The sequence below is a fragment of the Lynx canadensis genome, chromosome C2 (assembly GCF_007474595.2).
Source record: "Lynx canadensis isolate LIC74 chromosome C2, mLynCan4.pri.v2, whole genome shotgun sequence".
Taxonomy (NCBI): Eukaryota; Metazoa; Chordata; class Mammalia; order Carnivora; family Felidae; genus Lynx; species Lynx canadensis.
The window spans coordinates 44,953,435-44,973,849 of NC_044311.2; the positions used below are offsets into that span (position 1 = coordinate 44,953,435).

The following is a 20,415-nucleotide window of genomic DNA, read 5'->3' on the forward strand; positions in this document are numbered from 1 at the left end:
AGTCGGTTGAGCGTCCAACTTCGGCTCAGGTCATGATCTCACAGTTCATGGGTTCGAGCCCCGCATTGGGCTCTGTGCCGACAGCTCAGAGCCTGGAGCCTTCTTCGGGTTCTGTGTCTCCCTCTCTCTCTGGTCCTCCCCCACTCATGGTCTGTCTCTCTCTCAAAAATAAATAAACATCAAAAAAAGAGAAAATATCAGTCATTAGAATAAAGATATGTTCTGATACCATTTGTCCTTTTTCTTCACTCCGCCTCCCATTAATCCAAGAGCACTCCAGAAGAAACAATTTTTTCCTGTTCTCTCTCTCTTTTTTTTTCTGCCACAAACATTTTTCATCCCAAATCATACAAGAGCACATCAAGAAATCTCTTGATCCTGAACTGCAACATATACATGTGTCCACTTCCTACCCTGACTTTTAAGGTAATCCCTGCCACCTTTATTCCTCATCTTTGACCAACAAGTGAGAAATACAGCCAACTCCCTTTACCACAGAGCATGACTCATGCCCTTCATGGCTGGGAATTTACCCAGAGCAGACATAGAATGTGATAAATCTTACAGATTTTTATTTTTATAAGTACATGAGTGGTCTCCACATAAGCTATGAAAGTTGCTCAGAGTCTGGAGTTTTCAGAATACCTGAAAGCCAGATTCCACTTAGTAGTTCTTTGAAGAAGAAAATTCCAGACATTTCAAAGGAGCAGATCATTCAGACAACTGGTGCTCCCTTTGCAAGCCAGCTTCCATCCTCCCCACCCACTCTTTCTAAAATCTCCCCATCGGAGGGTCATTAGAATGCTGTTTGAAATGGTGGTGGTTTTTCAAAAAATACCAGCTTCTCCCACTTCAAAGAACAAACAGCAGAGCCACGAGTTATTGTTTCTTCCTCAGGAGTTCTCCTGGACAGAAGTCTAAGGAGGTGCCTTCATTTTCCCCTACTCTGTCCAGGCAGAGAGGGGAGGATTTTTTCTCCTTCCTAGTTCTCTGAACTAGCCTGAAGATAATTCCTTGTGAGGAGCACTTAAGGCAGAATGTCAGAAGATCTCCTACCTCATTTTATGTTTGTAGAGGAGGAAAAGTGGGAATTCTGGGGGAGGAGAGAGCAGTGAATTTAGTGCTTAAAAAACACACAGCACAGGTAGTAAAATAGCTCATTTTCTTTCTCCCCCCAGGGGCCTGAGGCAGCCTCTTCAGGACCTTGGTGCCTAGGTACTGGAGGAGGGAGCGGTTCCATCTAGTTCCATGGAGATAGCCATGAAATGTTGCTCACTTACTTCCAGCAGTTTGGGGTCTTTAATTACCAGTCCATGCTCCTAGAATAGAACTCAGCAAGAGGCTGGGAACCAGAGCTCTAAATGCTAAATTCTTTCTGCCTAAGGCTTGCTAGGGTACCTGATGAATTCTTGACCTTGTTCATAAACCTTGTTTTTATCAAAGTCAAATGGGGCAGACTTAACACTATTGAATACTTGACTATATTAACTACCTTGCCTTTTAAAGCAACTTTCCACTTAGAGCAGGAGACTCCATTCTTTTTTTTTAAGTTTTTTTATTTATTTTGAGAGAGAGGTAGAGGGTGAGTGGGGGAGGGGCAGAGAGAGAGAGGGATAGAAAATCCCAAACAGGCTCTGTGCTGTCAGCACAGATCCCCACACGGGGCTGGAACTCATGAACCACAAGATCATGACCTGAGCTGAAATCAAGAGTCAGACGCTTAACTGACTGAGCCACCTAGGTGCCCCACCGTTCTTCATCCCTGCAAGAGACAACAACAATCTCTATAACCCAATCTAGGAAACCAGAAGCAAATGGTCAGTGGACTCAGAAAAGGTAGAGAGGGGCAAATGTTCACAGCAATGCTGTTTCATAATAGCAAAAAGGTGGAAAAAGCCTAACTGTCCATCAACTGATAAATGGATAAGTAAAATGTGGTATATCTATTCACAGGGAAATTATTCAACCATAAAGAGGGAATGAGATACTGATACATGTACAACACAAGTGAAACTTGAAAACATGCTAAGTGAAAGAAGCCAGTCACAAAAGTCTACATATTGTATAATTCCATTTATGTAAGATGTCCAGAGTAAGCAAATCCATTGAGATAGAAAGTAGATTAATGGTTTCTAGAGGCCGAAGGGGAGGGGAATTGGAGAATGACTGCTGACAGGTACTGGTTTTCTTTTTGTAGTGATGAGAATGTTCTGGAATTAGACAGTAATGATTACATGCACAACTCTGCAAATATATTAAAAACCATTGAATTCACCCACTTCTATGGGTGAATCTTATGGTACAGAGATCATAGGTCAATAAAGAACAAAGGAAGAAAGGAAAGGAAAGGAGGAAGAAAAGGAAAAAGGAAAGAATGGGCTAGGGAAGAAGAAAGGAAGGGAAGCAGACTGGTTTGGGTAAATACTGAACTAAGTTTAATCTTACCCTCTCAACATCTCTTGCCTCAACAAGCCCCTCCCAGGAATCTTCTTCCTCTTCCTACTTTGTCAAATTTGCCCCCAGAAAATGAAGCTTTTACAGCCAGTCATGACCTCCAGCCTCCTTGTAATTCATGAAGCTGACCTCGGCCACATCTGCTTGGCACATCCTCCTGTCCTAACACGAATGCTTGGCCTCCCTGCCTTGGGCCCTTTGCTTGCAAGATTCTGTCAAGATGCCTCTCTATTGGTGGTTTTGCTCCTCTGCTCATCATGGTTACACAGCCCAAACCCTCTGCGAGTGTGCTGGGGGAAGCTAGCTCAGCAATGTGCACCCAACATCTCCAGCTATGTCCTCCTCAGCCTGGGGAAATTCAGAGTGGCTCCTGCTTAAACTTTGAAAGAATTCCTCCCCAAAACCAAGTGCTTAGTATCCATAATTCCACTTAATCTTCACAGCAACCCTATAAAGAAGTAATTATTAGCTCCACTTTTCAAGAAGAATAAACAGATTCAAAGTAGGTAAACGACCCAATCAAAGTCTTGTAGATTGGAGTTAGATTCAAACCCGAACTGTCGAGGCCAGCACTCTTTCTACTGTCTCAGATAAAAGTTCCCTCCCTTTGTTGAGCATCTATCATATGTCAAACGGTGTTCTAAACATATTAACGGTATTATTTCATTGAATCTCACAACCCCACAAAATAGGTACTAGCATCCCATATAATGGATGGAGAAACTGAGGTTCAGAGATTAATTCTTTGTTAGATAATATGTATTTGTCACTCACTGAATGCCTGGGAGATTAGGAAGATTTTTGCTTTCTCTGCGAAAAGTGAAAGATGCAAATAGTGCTGTCCTCTTTCTCCTTCCTCTTGCCTTTGAGCAGCTGTTATGAGACCATAAATGAAAGGTAAAAAAGGAAAAATCAGAAATATTTTCCCAGACATCATCAACCTGACAAATAATAAAGTACCTTTAAATCTCTTATTACGTAAGAATATTGAAATCCTATTTGTGTAATCCACTGTAGGTAGATTTTCTGTTACTCATAGCTAAGCACATTTCTAACTCATACAGGAAGGTCCTATTACTACCTTCTTACAGATAAAGAAACCGATGAAGGGGCACAGAGATGAAGTATTTTTCCAAAGCTCACAAATAGTAAATGACTGTGGCCTACTGATCATTTTCTCCCCTATGCTTCTCTTAATAACTTAATTTCCCCGGTTATAGCTGGGCACATGGATGTCCAGATGGTCCAGAAAATGGTCATTTCCCAGACTTCCTTATGGCCTTGTGGGTCATATGACTATGTTTTGGTTAATGGAATGTGAGTGGAAGGTAGGAATATGATTAACTTCCTGGTTGTGCCCTCCAATTCTTCTTTGCTTCTTCCCATTGGTGGTGATGGTGAGCCATCTTCAATCACATGGTCCAGGTTAACACCTTGAGATGGCAGAAGAAAAAGATAGAAGGAGCCTAGGTTCCTGAATGACCTCATGGATTAAAGTTGCCCTATACCCTGGGATTACTTATCAACTTGGGCTTTTAAGTGAGAGAGTAATACATTTCTATCTCATTTAAGCCATTGTGCTTTGGTGTCTCTTAAAGCACCATTATTAAGCAATATCGTGGCCAACCAATTTGCAAATATCGATCCAATTCCAGATTTGGGTAATTTCCCCTACAACTCCAAATATCTAAATCAGAGTTTGTGAACTCAAATGCCTACAGATGCTGGGTGGATAGCAAATTAATGAAGAAGGCTAGGCAGAAACTAGGGTGAACTGGAGAGCATATATGTGGTTACCAAGTTCTAGGTCCTTTTTTCCCTGCTAGACTATGTTTCTCAGCTTTTCTTATAATTATTTAGGGCCATGCAACTGAGGTCTGGCCAGCGTAATGTGGACAGCAGGAATGAATGCTGCATCCAGGCCTGGCCCACAAAAAAATTTCTCACTCAACAATGCACTCTTTCTTTTCCCTCACTTGAAGTGGAAAAGATGCCCTGGGAAGTCTTAGAAGCCAAGCAGTGAATATGGCAAGGCCACAGGATAGAAAAAGACTGGATTTCTGGGCTACCACTTGGAGAAGAGCAGCCTAAATTACATTAACATGTGAATTTTGATGTGAATCACAAGTTGATTCATTACATGCTTGGGGCTACTGTTAGCACTGCATAGAATAGCTTATCCTCACTAATACACAAAGGCAGCCCCAGTAGGAAGGCAGGCCCAGTATTGTCAGATCCTTTATTTATTTATTTTTTTAAGAAGACAGAATGTTAAAAAAAAAAACAAAAACACAGAAGTATTTTTGTTTTGTTTTTCTTTTTTAAAGAAGACAGAAAGTTAAAACATCTCGTTTTCAGTGTTAACCAATACCGTAAAGGTCAGACATGACCAAGATCCAGATGGATCCCGAGGACTACAAGTTTCCCACCTCTGCCTCAGTGATTATAATGTACCCTGACCCTGAGACTTCAGTCAGCTTCCTCTGTCGGTCCCAGGCTCCTGAGGTACAGATTCAATGGCCCAGCAAAATCCAGTTAATGTTCCAAGACTTGCCCCAATTTGTTACGCAGGCTTATTAAACTTTAAGCCAATGGTTTTTGGAGTATAGCTGGAAAAGCAGGAAATCACCTATTCTCTCATTTGATACAAGTAATATTTCCAAACATTTGTCTGGAGCTCCAGTGTTTCTCTTTCATTCATATATTCTTAAAGTTGGACCTAATAATGGCTACATGTCCAACTACATTCATCAAAATGAAACTGCAGTGAAACCTTGGTTTGCAAGCATAATTCATTCTGGAAACATGCTTGTAATCTAAAACACTTGTATATCAAAGTGAATTTCTTTCTTTTCTTTCTTTTTTTTTAACATTTATTAATTTTTGAGAGACAGAGAGAGACAGAGCATGATCAGGGGAGGGGCAGAGTGAGAAGGAGACACAGAATCCCAAGCAGGCTCCAGGCTTTGAGCTGTCAGCACAGACCCCGACGTGGGGCTCGAACCCACAAACTGCAAGATCATGACCTGAGCCAAAGTAGGATGCTTAATAGACTGAGTCACCCAGGTGCCCCATCAAAGCGAATTTCAAGAACCATTGACCCAGTTGTGATCAATCATGTGATGTTCAGCGTCACATAGTACTCATATAGCAAGACATCACTTGTTTATCGAGTTAAAATTTATCAGAAATTTTTGCTCATTTTGCGGCACACTCGCAGAACAAGCTACTCACAATCCAAGGTTTTACTGAATTTATAAACTTTTCTCTTTCTGGCCACCTGCCAAAATTCTTTCCAACTCAAGGCCCAACTCAAAGATTATATCCTCTATGGGGTCTTTTCCATCCAGCTGGAGGAGGATGTTCCCCTTCTAAGTAGTGATCTCCTAAGGAGACCAGAAAATTTTCCTCTTCATAGGATCCGTTCCTGGGATGACTTCTAGCTCATAATATGTGCTCAATACAAGGACTCGTTGTATGTATTGGTGTTTTGTGATTGTTGTTGCATATATTATTATTGTTTTGTTTCACTTGGTGTGTGCCTAAATCCATGGTTCATCATAATTGTGCCTTCCATTCTGTGGCAAGATGTTGTCAGGAAGCAGTGGAACTGAGGGCATGGTCTGCAATAATTGAATGCAGAAATGTCAAGTATCTTAGCTATTTAGAGGAGTAGACTCTGGAGCCAGACTCTGGAGACTGGGTTCCTATCCCATTTACTACCCATACAACTTTGGGCAAATTACTTAACTTCTCTGCTTCTTGGTTTCCTCAACTGTAAAATGGGGGTAATAACAATAGTACTATTGTTATTGGTCTGCTAGGGCTGCTATAATAAAGTACCACAAATTGGGTGGCTTATGTGATCTCACAGCTCTGGAGGCTGGAAGTCTCAGATCAAGGTGTCAGCAGGGTGGGTTTCTCCTAAGGGTTGCGAGGGAGAGGTCTATTCTAAGCATCTCTCCTTAGGTGATGACTGTCTTCTCCCTGTGTCTTCTCTCTATACATGTATGTCTCTGTGTCCAAATTTCCCCTTTTTCAAAGGACATCAGTCATTTGAGATTGGGACTCACCCTGATGACTTTAGTTTAACTTGATCACCTTTGTAAAGACTCTATCTCCAAACAAGGTCACATTTGCAAGATTGGGGCTCAGGACTCCCACATGTCTTTTTGGGAGAGAACACAATTCAACCCATAACTGTATTACACAATCAGACTGTTGTGAACATGAAATGAATTCGTATGTGTAAAACATTGAAGAACAGTGTCTGTTACACTGCAAGCTTTTAAAAATATTGGATGGTATTATTATACTTCTTAAAATCTTGTTACACCAAGGTGACCCTTAAACATAAGTCATTGGAAATTATACTGTTTTGGTAGAGTTGTTTGGGGCAATGGTTGGAGAAAAGTGATGGCGGTTTCAGTCCTTGCTCTCAGCATATAGCAAAATAAAGGAAGTGTCAGTTCCTGACCCTGATAATACAGTAGAAGGTCTGGCAAGAAACAGCAAGTTATTGCACTCACCACAAGCTTGAAAATGACTCAGTTTGAGGGGTATGTCATACACTAAGAGGCACACCACAATGAGAATTTGTCCTCTGATTTATTATTAGGAATTGTTAATTCGTGGTTAACAATAATCACTAAATCAAGAGTACAACAAAAGATTACAGCTTGAATTTTGCAATTCTGGAATTTGACCTCTTTTAAATACAGAGATTGGTTTCAAAGTCTTAGATATTTTAGAGTTAAGATGTTTAAGTCGCTGAGGCCAGTTGATGGTTGTGTGACTCAAACCCTAAAATAGAGCCCAACAAGCCATTCGAGTCACAAAAATTTATAAACATAAGTATTTCCTAATAATGCCCAGGGATGCAAATCCCTGATTTGTAAGAATCCCTACAAAAAGCAAAGATTCTCTCTAGTGGATATTATTTATCCTTGCTTAACAAAAGGGGAATACAAAATGCCAGTTCTCAATGTTTTGCTCTCATTCTCTTGAGAATATTTCAAAATTTTTAGTCCAACTCCTGAATCATTCATGAATGCAATTCTGTGGTGATATGGTTTATGCATTCCTTTCAGTCCTGACAGCATTTTAAATTCTGGCCTCTCAGTAAAAGCTTCAGCACAGGTCCCATTGCATTTGTTGGTGTCACAAATGAATGGGTCATCAGTAGGAAGAAGTCAGTGTCCTCTCAAAAGCCCCCTTCAAAGCAGAGGCTGCTTGGGTAGCATGTGTGATCTGAATATTACCTGCTTACATGGCAGTCAGTGATGCAAGGACCACCCAATCACGTGCGTAGCTGATTTCTGAATTATTACACCAGGTCAGGAAACCTAGCTCATAAGTATGTACCATGGCAACCCTCAAAGTTCAGATACACCATTTCAATTATATTAATCTGCAAATCCAGACTATTTCCCCAAAGTCATGCTTCCATCATTTGTGAGCTTTGAGAAGGGTGGGAGGGTATACCTGAGGCATCTTTTCTCTGCTCCCATCTCCTTCTCTATATATTCCCAACATTGTCCTCCCCCCCACCCTCCCCCACTCCCCCCCCCCCCACACACACACAACCCATCTCTCTCTTCTTTAGCACCTATTTGGTTAAGATACATTGAACCAGTACATTAGAAATATTGATATGTATTTTTTTAATTTTGTGTGTGTGTACACATTTAGTTTTATTTCAAGGAAGCAACTTGTAAACATTTAACATTTAAAACTGAGCATCATCTTTCCTTGCCCGTGAAACAAAAAGAAAACTTTAAAGTAAGCAGAAACAAAATTATGATAGAAAATCTCAATTCCAAATAAGATCCTACAGGTTCTGCTGATTCTCCCATTGACTGGCAGGGCTCAAGTCCTCATAAGGAAAGAATTTTATTTTAAAAGTGTCATCTTGAACTGCAAGGATCGCCATTAAACATCACAATTAAATGCGTCAAAGAAGAAGCCTTGTTGTCAAAGTGCCCACTTAATCCATCCAAACATCTGAAACCCACCCTTGGCTGACCTTCTATAACCTCAGTTTCTAAAGTTGTTTTTTTTTTTTTAAACAAGAGAAAGTAGACAGATACATGTTGGCAAATGCTAACTGTCCATATTTCCACAAAGACACAGTGTAATCTCTGAGCCAGTATAAGAGAAAGGAGGGAAAAAACTAGAATTCTATGCACTACTACACAAGAGTGTAGCACTCTCCAGCTTCCAGCAGAGCTGAGGGAGCAAAGAGTTTTTCTTTTTTCCCCAAAGAGCACAGCAGTATTGAGCTCATAAAGTTTTTGCTAAGACAGGAAGGGATAAAAATGAATTTGGAACAGAAATGGGTAGAGATTTTTTTTTTTTCCCACTGTATTCTGTGCTAGGTATTTCACTGCTCCACCCTGTCACCAAGTAAGTTGAGCACCACGTATAAAGGGAAACAAAAGAGACTTCAACAAACAGGGTGAATGAGCACAAGAGGAGGGAAAAAAAGACTGCAACTTGCTCCCAGGGACTGGAGAAAATAAAAAAAGAAAGGTTCGAATCTATCAGTGTTCCATTAGTCATGTTCTCCTTCTTCCCCCTCATCATCATCATCTTCTTCTTCTTCTCCTTCCCCTTCTTCATCATCCATGTTGGGAACCAAGTAGTACTGTGATGGATTTGGCCAAATATCATCTTTGATGACCTCTCCTAACTCATCTTCACCTGCATCAGAATGGTCAGGAAACCAGGTGAAGAAACTCTCTGGTTCCTCATGCTGTCTCTTCCTGCTGGCTTCATTCTGCACTTGACTTGAACGTGTGGTCACATCCTTTCCAGATTTCCATTTGATTTCAGTGGACTTTGAAGATGAATTACCACTCTCATTCAGACAAAATTCTTTGGATGGAATTTTCTTTTCAAAGTAAGGGTTTTCCTCAAAATAAAAATCTATTTTGTAACCTGATTTAATACCCTCAAATTCTGTCACTTCAACTCTTGTCGAAAAATGCAGCACCTCTTCATCCTCCTCCCCAAACAGTGCAGACACTTGTGCGTGGTTGACAAATATTTTAACTAAAACTTTGGGATTTGGGGCATCAACTGGACCTCTGCTTAAAGGACGGTTGATGGAGTTTGTTGTATTTCTGTCCTACTTTCAAAATGTCCTCACTGGCTTGTTCGTTAAGTCTATTTCATTTTGTACTTCATCAATATGTTCAGTTGCTTCTTGCTGTTCTTTTTCTCCCTTCAGAAAGTGCTGAGGAGTTGACGCCTCAAAAAAGGTTTTTTTGTTTGAGGTGGGAGCAAAGACTGGTGTCGGGGGGCCTACTGTGACAAAAGTCCAGGAAACAAGAGCAGACGTGCGTCTGGAAGAAGCTTTGATTACTCCAGATACAAATTTATTGTATTGTATTGTATTTTTTAAGTTTTATCTACTTAAGTAATCTCTACACCTAACATGGGGCTCAAACTCATGACCCCAAGATCAAGAGTTGCATGCTCTTCTAACTGACCCAGCGAGGTGCCCCAGATACGTATTTTTTTTAGCAAGGAAAGATAACATCCCACATCCTGAAGCCCAGAAATAAGCATGGCTGACTAACATTTTGATGCAGTTTGTCAACTTGCATATACTTTTAAATCTCTGAATTACCGTAGTCAGATCACCCAACTAGTCTGTCTAGAAGAAAGGCAGATTCTGAGAGGAATAAATAGCAGGTTGATGACATCCCCCATCCTCCCACACACACACATACACACACACACACACACACACACACACTCCCCACTCCATGTCTAGGAGCACTCTGAGGGACCATATCAATCAGTTTTCAAACTCTTGCAAAAGTTTCTGTCCTGGTTGCTAAGTCTCCCCATTTGTCTCCAGTCAAACATTATTCCAATGTTGACCACTTGGCCTCAGATCATCAACTGACAGGTAGAATATAAATATACAGTAAAAAGGAAAAGACCTCCCAAATTTTTGAAAGGAGAAAAACAACTTTCACTAAGGCTAACTGGCTGGGCTAGTTCAGTGAGGAAGCACATACTCTGAACATGTGGACTCCATATTTTGAAAACTCAGCTCATGCTGAAGAAATTTACATCTACCAGGAGGAAAAATAATGTCTCTTGGTAGATTTTACAAATGCCTGCAGTTGAAAATGTATGTCCATGGACATGTCCAGACTCATTTTACATATAAAGTATATACAAACTTGCACATCTTAAGAACATTTGCTAGAAAAGAATATTTTAACTATAAGTAGTATCCTCAAGAGAATATTAAAAAAAAATAATTAAGGTTGTAATTCAAGAAATAAATACAATAAAAAAGGTAGGGCCCAAGATTAAAAAAGAGTTCTTAGAAATTAAAAATATGGTAGGTTAAGCAGAAATTTTAAAAACAGATTGAAAAATAAAAATCAAAGAAATCTCAAAGAAAGTAGAAAATACAGGTAGATTGAAAATGTGAAAGAAAGGCTAAATTGTAAAGTATAAATCCAAGCGGTGAATGTTCAATGACTAGAAGCTCCAGAGAGAACAGATGAGATGACAGGAAACTATAAACAAAAAAATAATAAAAAAGAATTTCTCAGCTGAAAGACACGAGTCTCTAGACTGAAGACAGAAGGAAAAAAAAATGCTATAATGCCAGACACAGTGAATGAAAAATGAACCCCGCTCAGTCACAAAATGGTGAAATTTCAGAATATCAAAGATTTTTTAAAAGGTTTTATTTAAATTCCAGTTAGTTAGGGGCGCCTGGGTGGCTCAGTCGGTTGAGCATCCGACTTCAGCTCAGGTCATGATCTCGCGGTCCATGAGTTCGAGCCCCGCGTCGGGCTCTGTGCTGACAGCTCAGAGCCTGGAACATGCTTCGGATTCTGTGTCTCCCTCTCTCTCTGCCCCTCCCTGCTCATGCTCTGTCTCTCTCTCTGTCAAAAATAAATAAACATTAAAAAAGAATTTAAAAAATAATAAAAATAAAAAAATAATAAATTCCAGTTAGTTAACGTACAGTGTAACATTAGTTTCAGGTGTGCAATAGTGACTCCACACTTACGTGCAATAACTAGTGCTCACTGCAGCAAGTGCACTCCTTAATCCCCATTACCTATTTAACCATCCCCCACCCAACTCCCCTCTGGTAACCATCATTTTGTTCTCTATAGTTAAGAGTCTGCTTCTTGGGATTGCCATTCTCCCTCTCTCTCTTTCCCTATGCTGGTTTGTTTTGTTTCTTAAATTCCACATATGAGTGAAATCATATGGTATTTGTTTTTCTCTGACTTATTTCATTTAGCATAATACTCTGTAGCTCCATCCGCATCATTGCAAATGGCAAGATTTCATTCTTTTTTATGGCTGAGTAATATTCCATTCTGTGTGTGTGTGTGTGTGTGTGTGTGTGTGTGGACACTTGGGTTGTTTCCATAGTTTGGTTATTGTAGATAATGCTGCTATAAACATAGGGGTGCATGTATCCCTTTGAATTAGTATTTTTGTATCCTTTGGGTAAATACCTCCTAGTGTAATTGCTGGGTCATAGGGTAGTTCTATTTTTAGCTTTTTGAGGAACCTCCATACTGCTTTCCAGAGTGGCTGCACCAATTTGCATTTTCACCAAGACAGTCCATGCTCATGAATCAGAAGAACAAATACTGTTAAAACAGCTCTACTACCCAAAGCAATGTACACATGTAATGCAATCCCTATCATAATATCAAAGGTCTCTTAAAATCCAAAAATTTTCAGAGAGGAAAAGTAAATTGTCTTCCTTTCTAAAAAATCAGATTGGCATTAAACTTCTCTTTAGCAATACCAAATGCTACAAGACAATGGAACTCTGCCTTCAAAGTTCTGAGAGAAAATTATTTTATTCAATACTCAAATTATTAATTAAATTTGAGAGTAGAATAAAGACATTGTAAGTCAAGGAAGTACTCAGTAAGTTTACCTCCAATATTCCCATTCTATGGAAATGACTCAAGGATGTGTTCCAGAAAAATAGGGGAGTAAACTAAAAATTTGTGGAGCTCAAGAAACAATTAAGCCAGTCAGGAGAAAATGGAAGGAAGACCTAGGGTGACAACTTTTCACCAAATGTAGAACCCAAAAATCCAGTTTAGAGCTGGTAGAACAAGGTCTCCAAAAGGTAGGTGTCTGGAAAGAAAATGTATATGAGAAAGAATTCAGATTTGATAGTATCGTGAAGAAGTTGGAATATCAAGTTGTAAAAAATGCAGCAATGCAAGATATGGGGTGGGGCAAAAGAGACAATTAGAAATCCCAAGAAACACACAAGACTATGTAAAAAAGATATGTAACTATAGTACAGTACGTGGCTGATCTGTTAACAATCTTCATGTAGAAAAAGGTTGTAAATCCTGTTGACCAATTTGCAGCTCTTGGAATCAACGCACACACCAGGAAAAAGGAACACTTAGGTCTGGTGGTAGAACAAGATGCATGTTCCCTTTCTTGACAATAGAAGTTAAAACTAAGCATTTGGGGGGCACCTGGGTGGCTCAGTGGGTAAAGTGTCTGACTGTTGGTTTCGGCTCAGGTCATGATCTCACAGTTTGTGAGTTCAAGCTCCACATTGGGCTCTGCACTGACAGCGCAGAGCCTGCTTGGGATTCTCTCCTTCTGCCCCCCCCTCCTCCACTTGTGCTCTCTCTAAATAAATAAATAAATATTTTTAAAATGTTTCCAAAAGAATTAAGCATTTAAATGTGGTAGAAAGGAATACAGAGATGAAGGAAAGGATAAAGACGTTCATATGTTCACCTCACAAAGTGAAGCGTCAAGAAATATTGTCAGTAGTTGATGGAATTAAAAATAAGGATGTCACTATATAAAACTATATTTTTATACAGTTACAAAGGCAACTAACAAAGGATCTAAAAATGGTGATGTAATCGTACTGAAGTGGAGGAGAGGAAGGCCGAGTTTGGAAGATGGAAGATAAGTGAACTCAATCCATGTCTATCATCAAAGAAATCAACAGAGATTGTCTAAAATTGTTAAAGAGGAAAAGAAAAACAATCCGCTGAAGAGTGTGTAATAGTCTGACAACCATAGCACAAAGGCCAGGACAGGAGAAACAGAGCTGTGGTGAAGATTCTTATACCATACGTGTAATGGCATATCATCACCTAAAGGAAGATTATGATAAATGAAAGAGGTACAAAATATTTCTGCTTCCAGTCAAATGGAGTAAGACGGACGAGATTTACCATCCTGCTTGAAACAACTAAATCATCAGACAAAATATATGAAAAAATGGCACCCAATGTACTGGACTTTAGGCAATAAAGGACAACGATCATTGAAAGAGAAAAGAGAGAATATAATGTATGTCTACGCAAACACTTGTGCACAAATATTCATAGCAACTCTATTGGTAATAGCCCCAAAGTGGAAACAGCCCCACTGTCCACCAAAAGATGAATGGAAAAAGAAATTGTGTTACATTCATACAATGGGATGTGCCACATAGCAGTAAAAAAAGAATAAACGACAGATACACATAACTACACGGATGAGTCTCAAATTAATTATGCTGAGTAAAGGAAACCACCCCTCCAGTTGTACTTACCGTAAGATCGCGTTTATATAAGATTATAGAAAGAGGAAACTAATCCATGTGACAGACAGCAGATCAAGGACTGTAGAGAGAGATAGGAGGGATGATTTGAAAGAGGCATGAAGCAAGTTTCAGGGGTGATAGGTATGTTCACTCTCTTGATTGTGGTGATAGTTTCATGGTGTACACAAATGTCAAAAATTTTCAAATTGTTCACTTTGAATATAAGTGGTTTATTTTATGTCAATTATACCTCCATGGTCGGGCTCTGTGCTGACAGCTCAGAGCCTGGAGCCTGTTTCCGATTCTGTGTCTCCCTCTTTCTCTGACACTCCCCTGTTCATGCTCTCTCTCTGTCTCAAAAATAAATAAATGTTAAAAAAAAATTAAAAAAAAAAGGGGGCGCCTGGGTGGCTCAGTCGTTAAGCGTCCGACTTCGGCTCAGGTCATGATCTCGCAATCCGTGGATTCGAGCCCCACGTCAGGCTCTGTGCTGACAGCTCAGAGCCTGGAGCCTGTTTCCGATTCTGTGTCTCCCTCTTTCTCTGACCCTCCCCTGTTCATGCTCTCTCTCTGTCTCAAAAATAAATAAATGCTAAAAAAAAATTAAAAAAAAATTATACCTCCATGGTTAAAAAAGAAAAGATATTGCATAAACATATTACAGCAATAAACAATAATACATGACATATATTTATACATATAACATATAACACATAACAAGTACATAAAATATATAACAAATAATAGCAAAATAAATAATATACAGTATGTCATAAACATACTCTTTTTAAATATTTAGTTATTTTGAGAGAGAGAGAGGGAGAGAGAGATCCCAAGCAGGCTCCACGCTGTCAGTGCCGAGCCCGACGTGGGGCTCGATCTCATGAACTGTGAGCCAAAATTGAATCAGATGCTTAACTGACTGAGCCACCCAGGTGCCCCTGTCATAAATATATTCTTTTACAGATATGCTAACTACCAAAAGAGCTAAAAAGAAAAACTGTTAAAAGTGGTTCCCCGTGTGAGCGATTGGGGAAAGGCGTTATTCAAGAGGAGGATGGGGAACTGTTGCTTCTTAGTATAAGCCCTTCCAGATTAGTTCATTTTTAACAATGTACATATGTGTCATTTCAGATGCACAGAGAAGCAGATGCTAGGACAGGATTTTACATGCCAGAGGTTTACTGAGGGGAAGCCTATGAAGGACAGAGGGAGACAGACAGAGAAGGAATAGACAAAGAGAGGGTCAGACCATGATCAGGTCCGCTGCCTGTGAAGGGAGAGGGGGAAGTAAAGATTGGATAGGAAGAGCCTCAGAACCTGGCACAGTTCTGAGAAAGCCTCGACAGGCTGATGGGGGAGGGTCTGCACAAAAGTTGCCCATGAGAGGAATCCTGTATCAGGCAGGGTGGACCGGCACTGGTACCCAGGTACCTCAGCAGTGTTCCGTCAATGGCCCAGAAGGGTGGGGCTCCGTGTGAGTGCTATAGGCTCCAAAGATGTGGCACCCGGGTTTGCCATTCTGCCAGGCACCCACAGCAGGTTCTCTTAAGGGGACATCTGAACAATGTATCTCTGTGGCTGCCACAGCAGGCATTGAATTGATTTTTATGTTGTTCAAAAAGTTTTTTTAAGAGAAGAATAAGTTGGGGCGCCCCGGTGGCTCAGTCGGTTGGGCCTCTGACTTCGGCTCAGGTCATGATCTCACAGTTCTTGAGTCCGAGCCCCGCATCAGGCTCTGTGCTGACAGCTCAGAGCCTGGAGCTTGCTTCGGATTCTGTGTCTCCCTCTAATCAACAGGTGAAATGAATAAACATCCAAGTAGCACAGTCTTTTTCTTTTTTTTTTCCAGCAATTCTATACATTATTCGGTGCTCTTCGTAATAAGGGTACTCTTTTTTTTTTTTTTTTTAATTTATTTTGAGAGAGGGAGAAGAGCAGAGAGAGAATTCTAAGCGGGCTCTGTAGCACAAAGCTCGAGGTGGGACCCCAACTCACAAACCGTGAGGTCAAGATCTGAGTGGAAATCAAGAGTTGTACCCTTAACCAACTGAGCCACCCGGGTACTCTTACTGTCCATCACCTATTTCACTTAGCCTCCTACACCACCCCTTCTGGTAACCACCCATCTATTCTCTATAGTTAAGAGTTTGGGTTTTTGTTTGTCCCTTTTTTCTTTGTGTTGTTTGTTTCTTTGTTTGTTTGTTGCACAGTCTTTTATAAAGTGCATCACCCACCTGGTTGGTACTGTGTATTTTGCATTCCTTTTTTGTTTAAAGGCATTGCATGGAGTAAGTTAAATTTATTTGTTTTTTTCTTAATTGAAGGGTTACAGTGAAAAACTGGAGAGGCAGCCATTTTCTTCAAAAAATATGCATAGAGTCAAGGAATAGGAGTCAACAAAGGAAGAGAGTCAAAGAATGGAGTCAACAAAGAGGAGGGTTGCTTGAGGACCTATAGATTCTGATGAAACAATCTTGGAATTACATACAGCCATTTAGAACAGACTGGGCTCATCAGAAGCCCTCTAATTCTGTAACTCTCAAAGCTCAAAAATTCCCAATGACTTCACAAATAAGACTAACAAATAATAAATTCTGCTTACAGTACAAGTAATTGGAAAAAAAAAAAACAAAGCTGCCATTTAGAGACCAAGTCGTAACTCTAATATTCTAGGTCCTGAATCATGATTTTTCCATGCCTAGTCAAAAAAAAAAAAAAAAAAAAAAAAAGAAGAAGAAGAAGAAGAAAAAGAAGACAAAACATTTATAAAAACAAAATGCTCCCAAACACTTAATCCCACCCTGCATAAAGGCAAGTGTATACGTTCTGCAGGGCAGGGGCACAGAGGAAAGAGACGGCCATCTTCACAATTGTGACTGAAGTTTCTCACTTTTGTTAACTTTATGTAAATACATGACCACGTGAGGGGCACTTGGGTGGCTCAGTCGGTTGGGTGGCCGATTAGAGCTCAGGTCATGATCTCGAAGTTTGTGAGTTCGAGCCCCACGTCAGGCTCTGTCCTGAGCGCTCAGAGCCTGGAGCCTGCTTCCGATTCTGTGTCTCCTTCTCTCTCTGCCCCTTCGCTGCTTGCTCTCAGTCTCTCTCTCTCTCTCTCTCTCTCTCTCTCTCTCTCTCAAAAATAATAAACAATAAAAAAATTTTTTTTTTATAATACACGACCATGTGAACACATTGCTAGCACCCCTCCCAGGGCCTTGGAAAGGGCCCTGCTGCTGATGCTTTCATCAGCATTTAGTAAATTCACATTTCTACACAGCCCTATTTGAAGAGGAACAGAAAAATAAAGGAGTGTAGATTCTCTTAACAAGTTTGTGGATATAAATACGGGTTGCTGGGCAGGGAGTGGCCCTTTACACACATGTTAGTACTGAAAATAAAAAGAATGTGTGCAGAGGCGACTGGTCGTTGGTATAAATCATTTCCCATGTGTCTGGCACCCCCAGACACTGATCACTCCCTGCCAGGCCCTGGCTCCAAACCCACGACACCCTCACGGGGCCTTCTGCACACTTAGGGCACAGTCACATCTGATTTCCCTGGGAACCTGTCACTCAGAGCAGGGAGCTGAATGACAAGAATGAGCAAGGCACATTATTGGGTTTTGTTATTAAAGAAAATGAACTTGGCTTGTTGAAAGCATGGTATACAGCGTATGGTCACAACTTCTTTTTAAACGAGAAAGAAAATGAAAGGAAGTACGTGCAAATATTAATAATAGTTCTCTTTGGGTGTCAAAAGTATGGGTAATTTTTATTAACTTTCCCTCCACATTTTCTTTAATAAGCATGTATTGTCTTATTTAGGAAAAATAAACTTTAAAAAGCATTTACAAAGAAAGGTATTAACTTTAGACATGTATGCATATACAATATGTGTATTAATACATGAGATATGCAAGGAACTAAGGAGATTTATTCATTTATTTTAAAAGATAAAACCTTTATTTTATGTTGATCTATTTTTGAGAGAGAAAGAGGCAGAGCATGAGTGGGGGAGAGACAGAGAAAGAGGGAGACACAGAATCCGAAGCAGGCTGCAGGCTCTGAGTTGTCAGCACAGAGCCCGACGCAGGGCTCAAACTCACGAACCCCAAGATCATGACCTGAACGAGTCAAAAGCTTAACCCAATGAGCCAGGAACCCCGGGAACTGAGGAGATTTAAAGCTTCCGAGGACTCCTGGTAAGAATATTTCACGTGGTAGATATTCCGAGTGTGACCGGAGGATCAGAAAAGCAACGAATCCCCGGTTTGAAATGACCCTTGTATTCATTATCTCTGGCTGCATAACAAATTACTCCAAAACTTAGCAGCTTAACCCGGGAAACATTCATTATTTCACACAGTTCCTATGGGTTAGGAATCTGGGTATGACTTAACCGAATGGTTCTGGCTCAGGGTCCCTGTCGAGGTTGCAGTCAAGCTGTCTGGCAGGGGCTGCAGTCATCTGAAGGCTTATGCAGCACTGGAGGATCTGCTTCCAAGATGGCTCATTCATATGGCTGCTGGCAGGAGGCCTCAGTACCTTGCCACATGATGATTCACAGGGCTGCCTGACTGTCCTCACAACCCAACAGCTGGTGCCTCCCAGAGGGAATGATCAAAGAGACAAAGAGAAAGATTGGGAGGCAGAAGCTAGAATGTCTTCTACGATTTAGCCCAGGAAAGGACATACCATCACTTCTGCCACAATCTTTTGTTGCACGGACCAATCGTGATGCCGTGGATTGTAGGAAGTGACTACAGCGGGGCATAAATTTCTGGAGGCAGGGATCAGGAGGGGCCTTCAATGTTCCATCCCCATGGCATCCTTGAGAAACTAAAATTTGCCACACAAAAGAGTGGCAAAATAGAGAAATTTTTCTAGAGCAATATTGAGCTTGTTAGTCAAAATAATTTAAGCCTATAAAGGAAATAGGTATTTGAATTCTATTTTATATTCTGACTGATCAGAAATGGCTCTTCTGAAAACTTACTATATTACTGGTTATGAGTATAATGTGGCTTTTTAAAATGTCAATTGGTTTCACTTCTTGGAAAGTTACAGAAGTTTCTTCCTCCTGTCTTCAGAGAAGATTGGGTAGGACAAAGTAGGGATTTTTCTTTCCTTTTACAAACTTTACATTTTGGTTGCGTGGCTGTCAATATTTTTGTAGGCAAAAACAAACAAATAACCTTCAGTGGTTGTTTTCAGACCAGCTAGATGTCTAACTGATAAAAATTAATTCATCTCCCCCCTGCAGGTCAAATCTGTAATACTGTCCCCAGATTCCAACATAAGGAAAAAGCAGTTCATGAAATCAACTTAGAAGCCATATTGTTAAAAACAGTAGCCAGAATGGAAGGTCTCTCTGACTTGGGATTTTGTTTTCAAATGAGTTTATTAAGGTGAAAAAGCATAATTAATAACATCAAAATTTAACCTACTTTAAATTTTTTTTTTCAACGTTTATTTATTTTTTTGGGACAGAGAGAGACAGAGCATGAACGGGGGAGGGGCAGAGAGAGAGGGAGACACAGAATCGGAAACAGGCTCCAGGCTCCGAGCCATCAGCCCAGAGCCTGACGCGGGGCTCGAACTCACGGACCTCGAGATGGTGACCTGGCTGAAGTCGGACGCTTAACCGACTGCGCCACCCAGGCGCCCCTAACCTACTTTAATACATTTAACCAATGGCTTTAATAATAAGAGTAAACTTAGGTGAAATGAGAAATGTCTTCAAATTTGCGATGTAAGATAATAGAAATATGGGACAGTGCGTCACGTCCTCAGAGCTATTCCTAACCAGAAAGAGAATAGGAGTTAGTATTTGCCATTACTGCAGACTCTTCAAGACCAGGAATTCTCCTGTCTTCAAATCCCAAGTGCCCAGTAGAATGCTAGGCATAAGGAGAAGGTCAGGAAGTATTTGCTGAATGAAGAAGGAAGGGAAAAGCAATAAATGTTTGAGGGAAATGATACACTACAAAAGTCATTCTCATCCTAATTTCCACTCTTCCCTTTGCCCACTCTGTTCCCAACTTGCCCTGACTTCAAAGAGAGTAGTTCCCAGGAAGAGAGCTGAACTCAGCCTCAGCATCTATAAAATCACCAGATCCCCAATGGCTCCTGATTTGTCATTCCACCAAGTCCAGTTAATTCCCTCTTCACACTGATATTTTACATTCTAGTCCATAAAACTAAAAGAAATGAACACCCCCCCCCCAACTTCTTGTTTGGGGCATCTATTTTCAACACCATCCCACAAATTTCTCTGAATCTACTCTCTCCCCCCAGTATAATGATGGAAATGGAACATAGGACTCTATAGCCGATGGATTCTAACTCCTGTCTTTTTATCCAGCTGGAAAGCTACTTACTAGT

At 40.5% G+C, this 20,415-nt stretch overlaps 1 protein-coding gene across 1 annotated transcript in view; it reads right to left on the reverse strand.

Annotated features, from left to right (window-relative positions):
• Positions 1–9,007: 9,007 nt before the first annotated feature.
• Positions 9,008–20,415, reverse strand: part of LOC115522826 (protein SET-like) — a 37,140-nt gene continuing 25,732 nt past the window's right edge. The window contains 4 exon segments of the mRNA XM_030328430.1: positions 9,008–9,521; positions 9,523–9,619; positions 9,622–9,762; positions 18,727–18,870. Of these exon segments, the coding sequence (XP_030184290.1) occupies positions 9,008–9,521; positions 9,523–9,619; positions 9,622–9,762; positions 18,727–18,870 (896 nt within the window).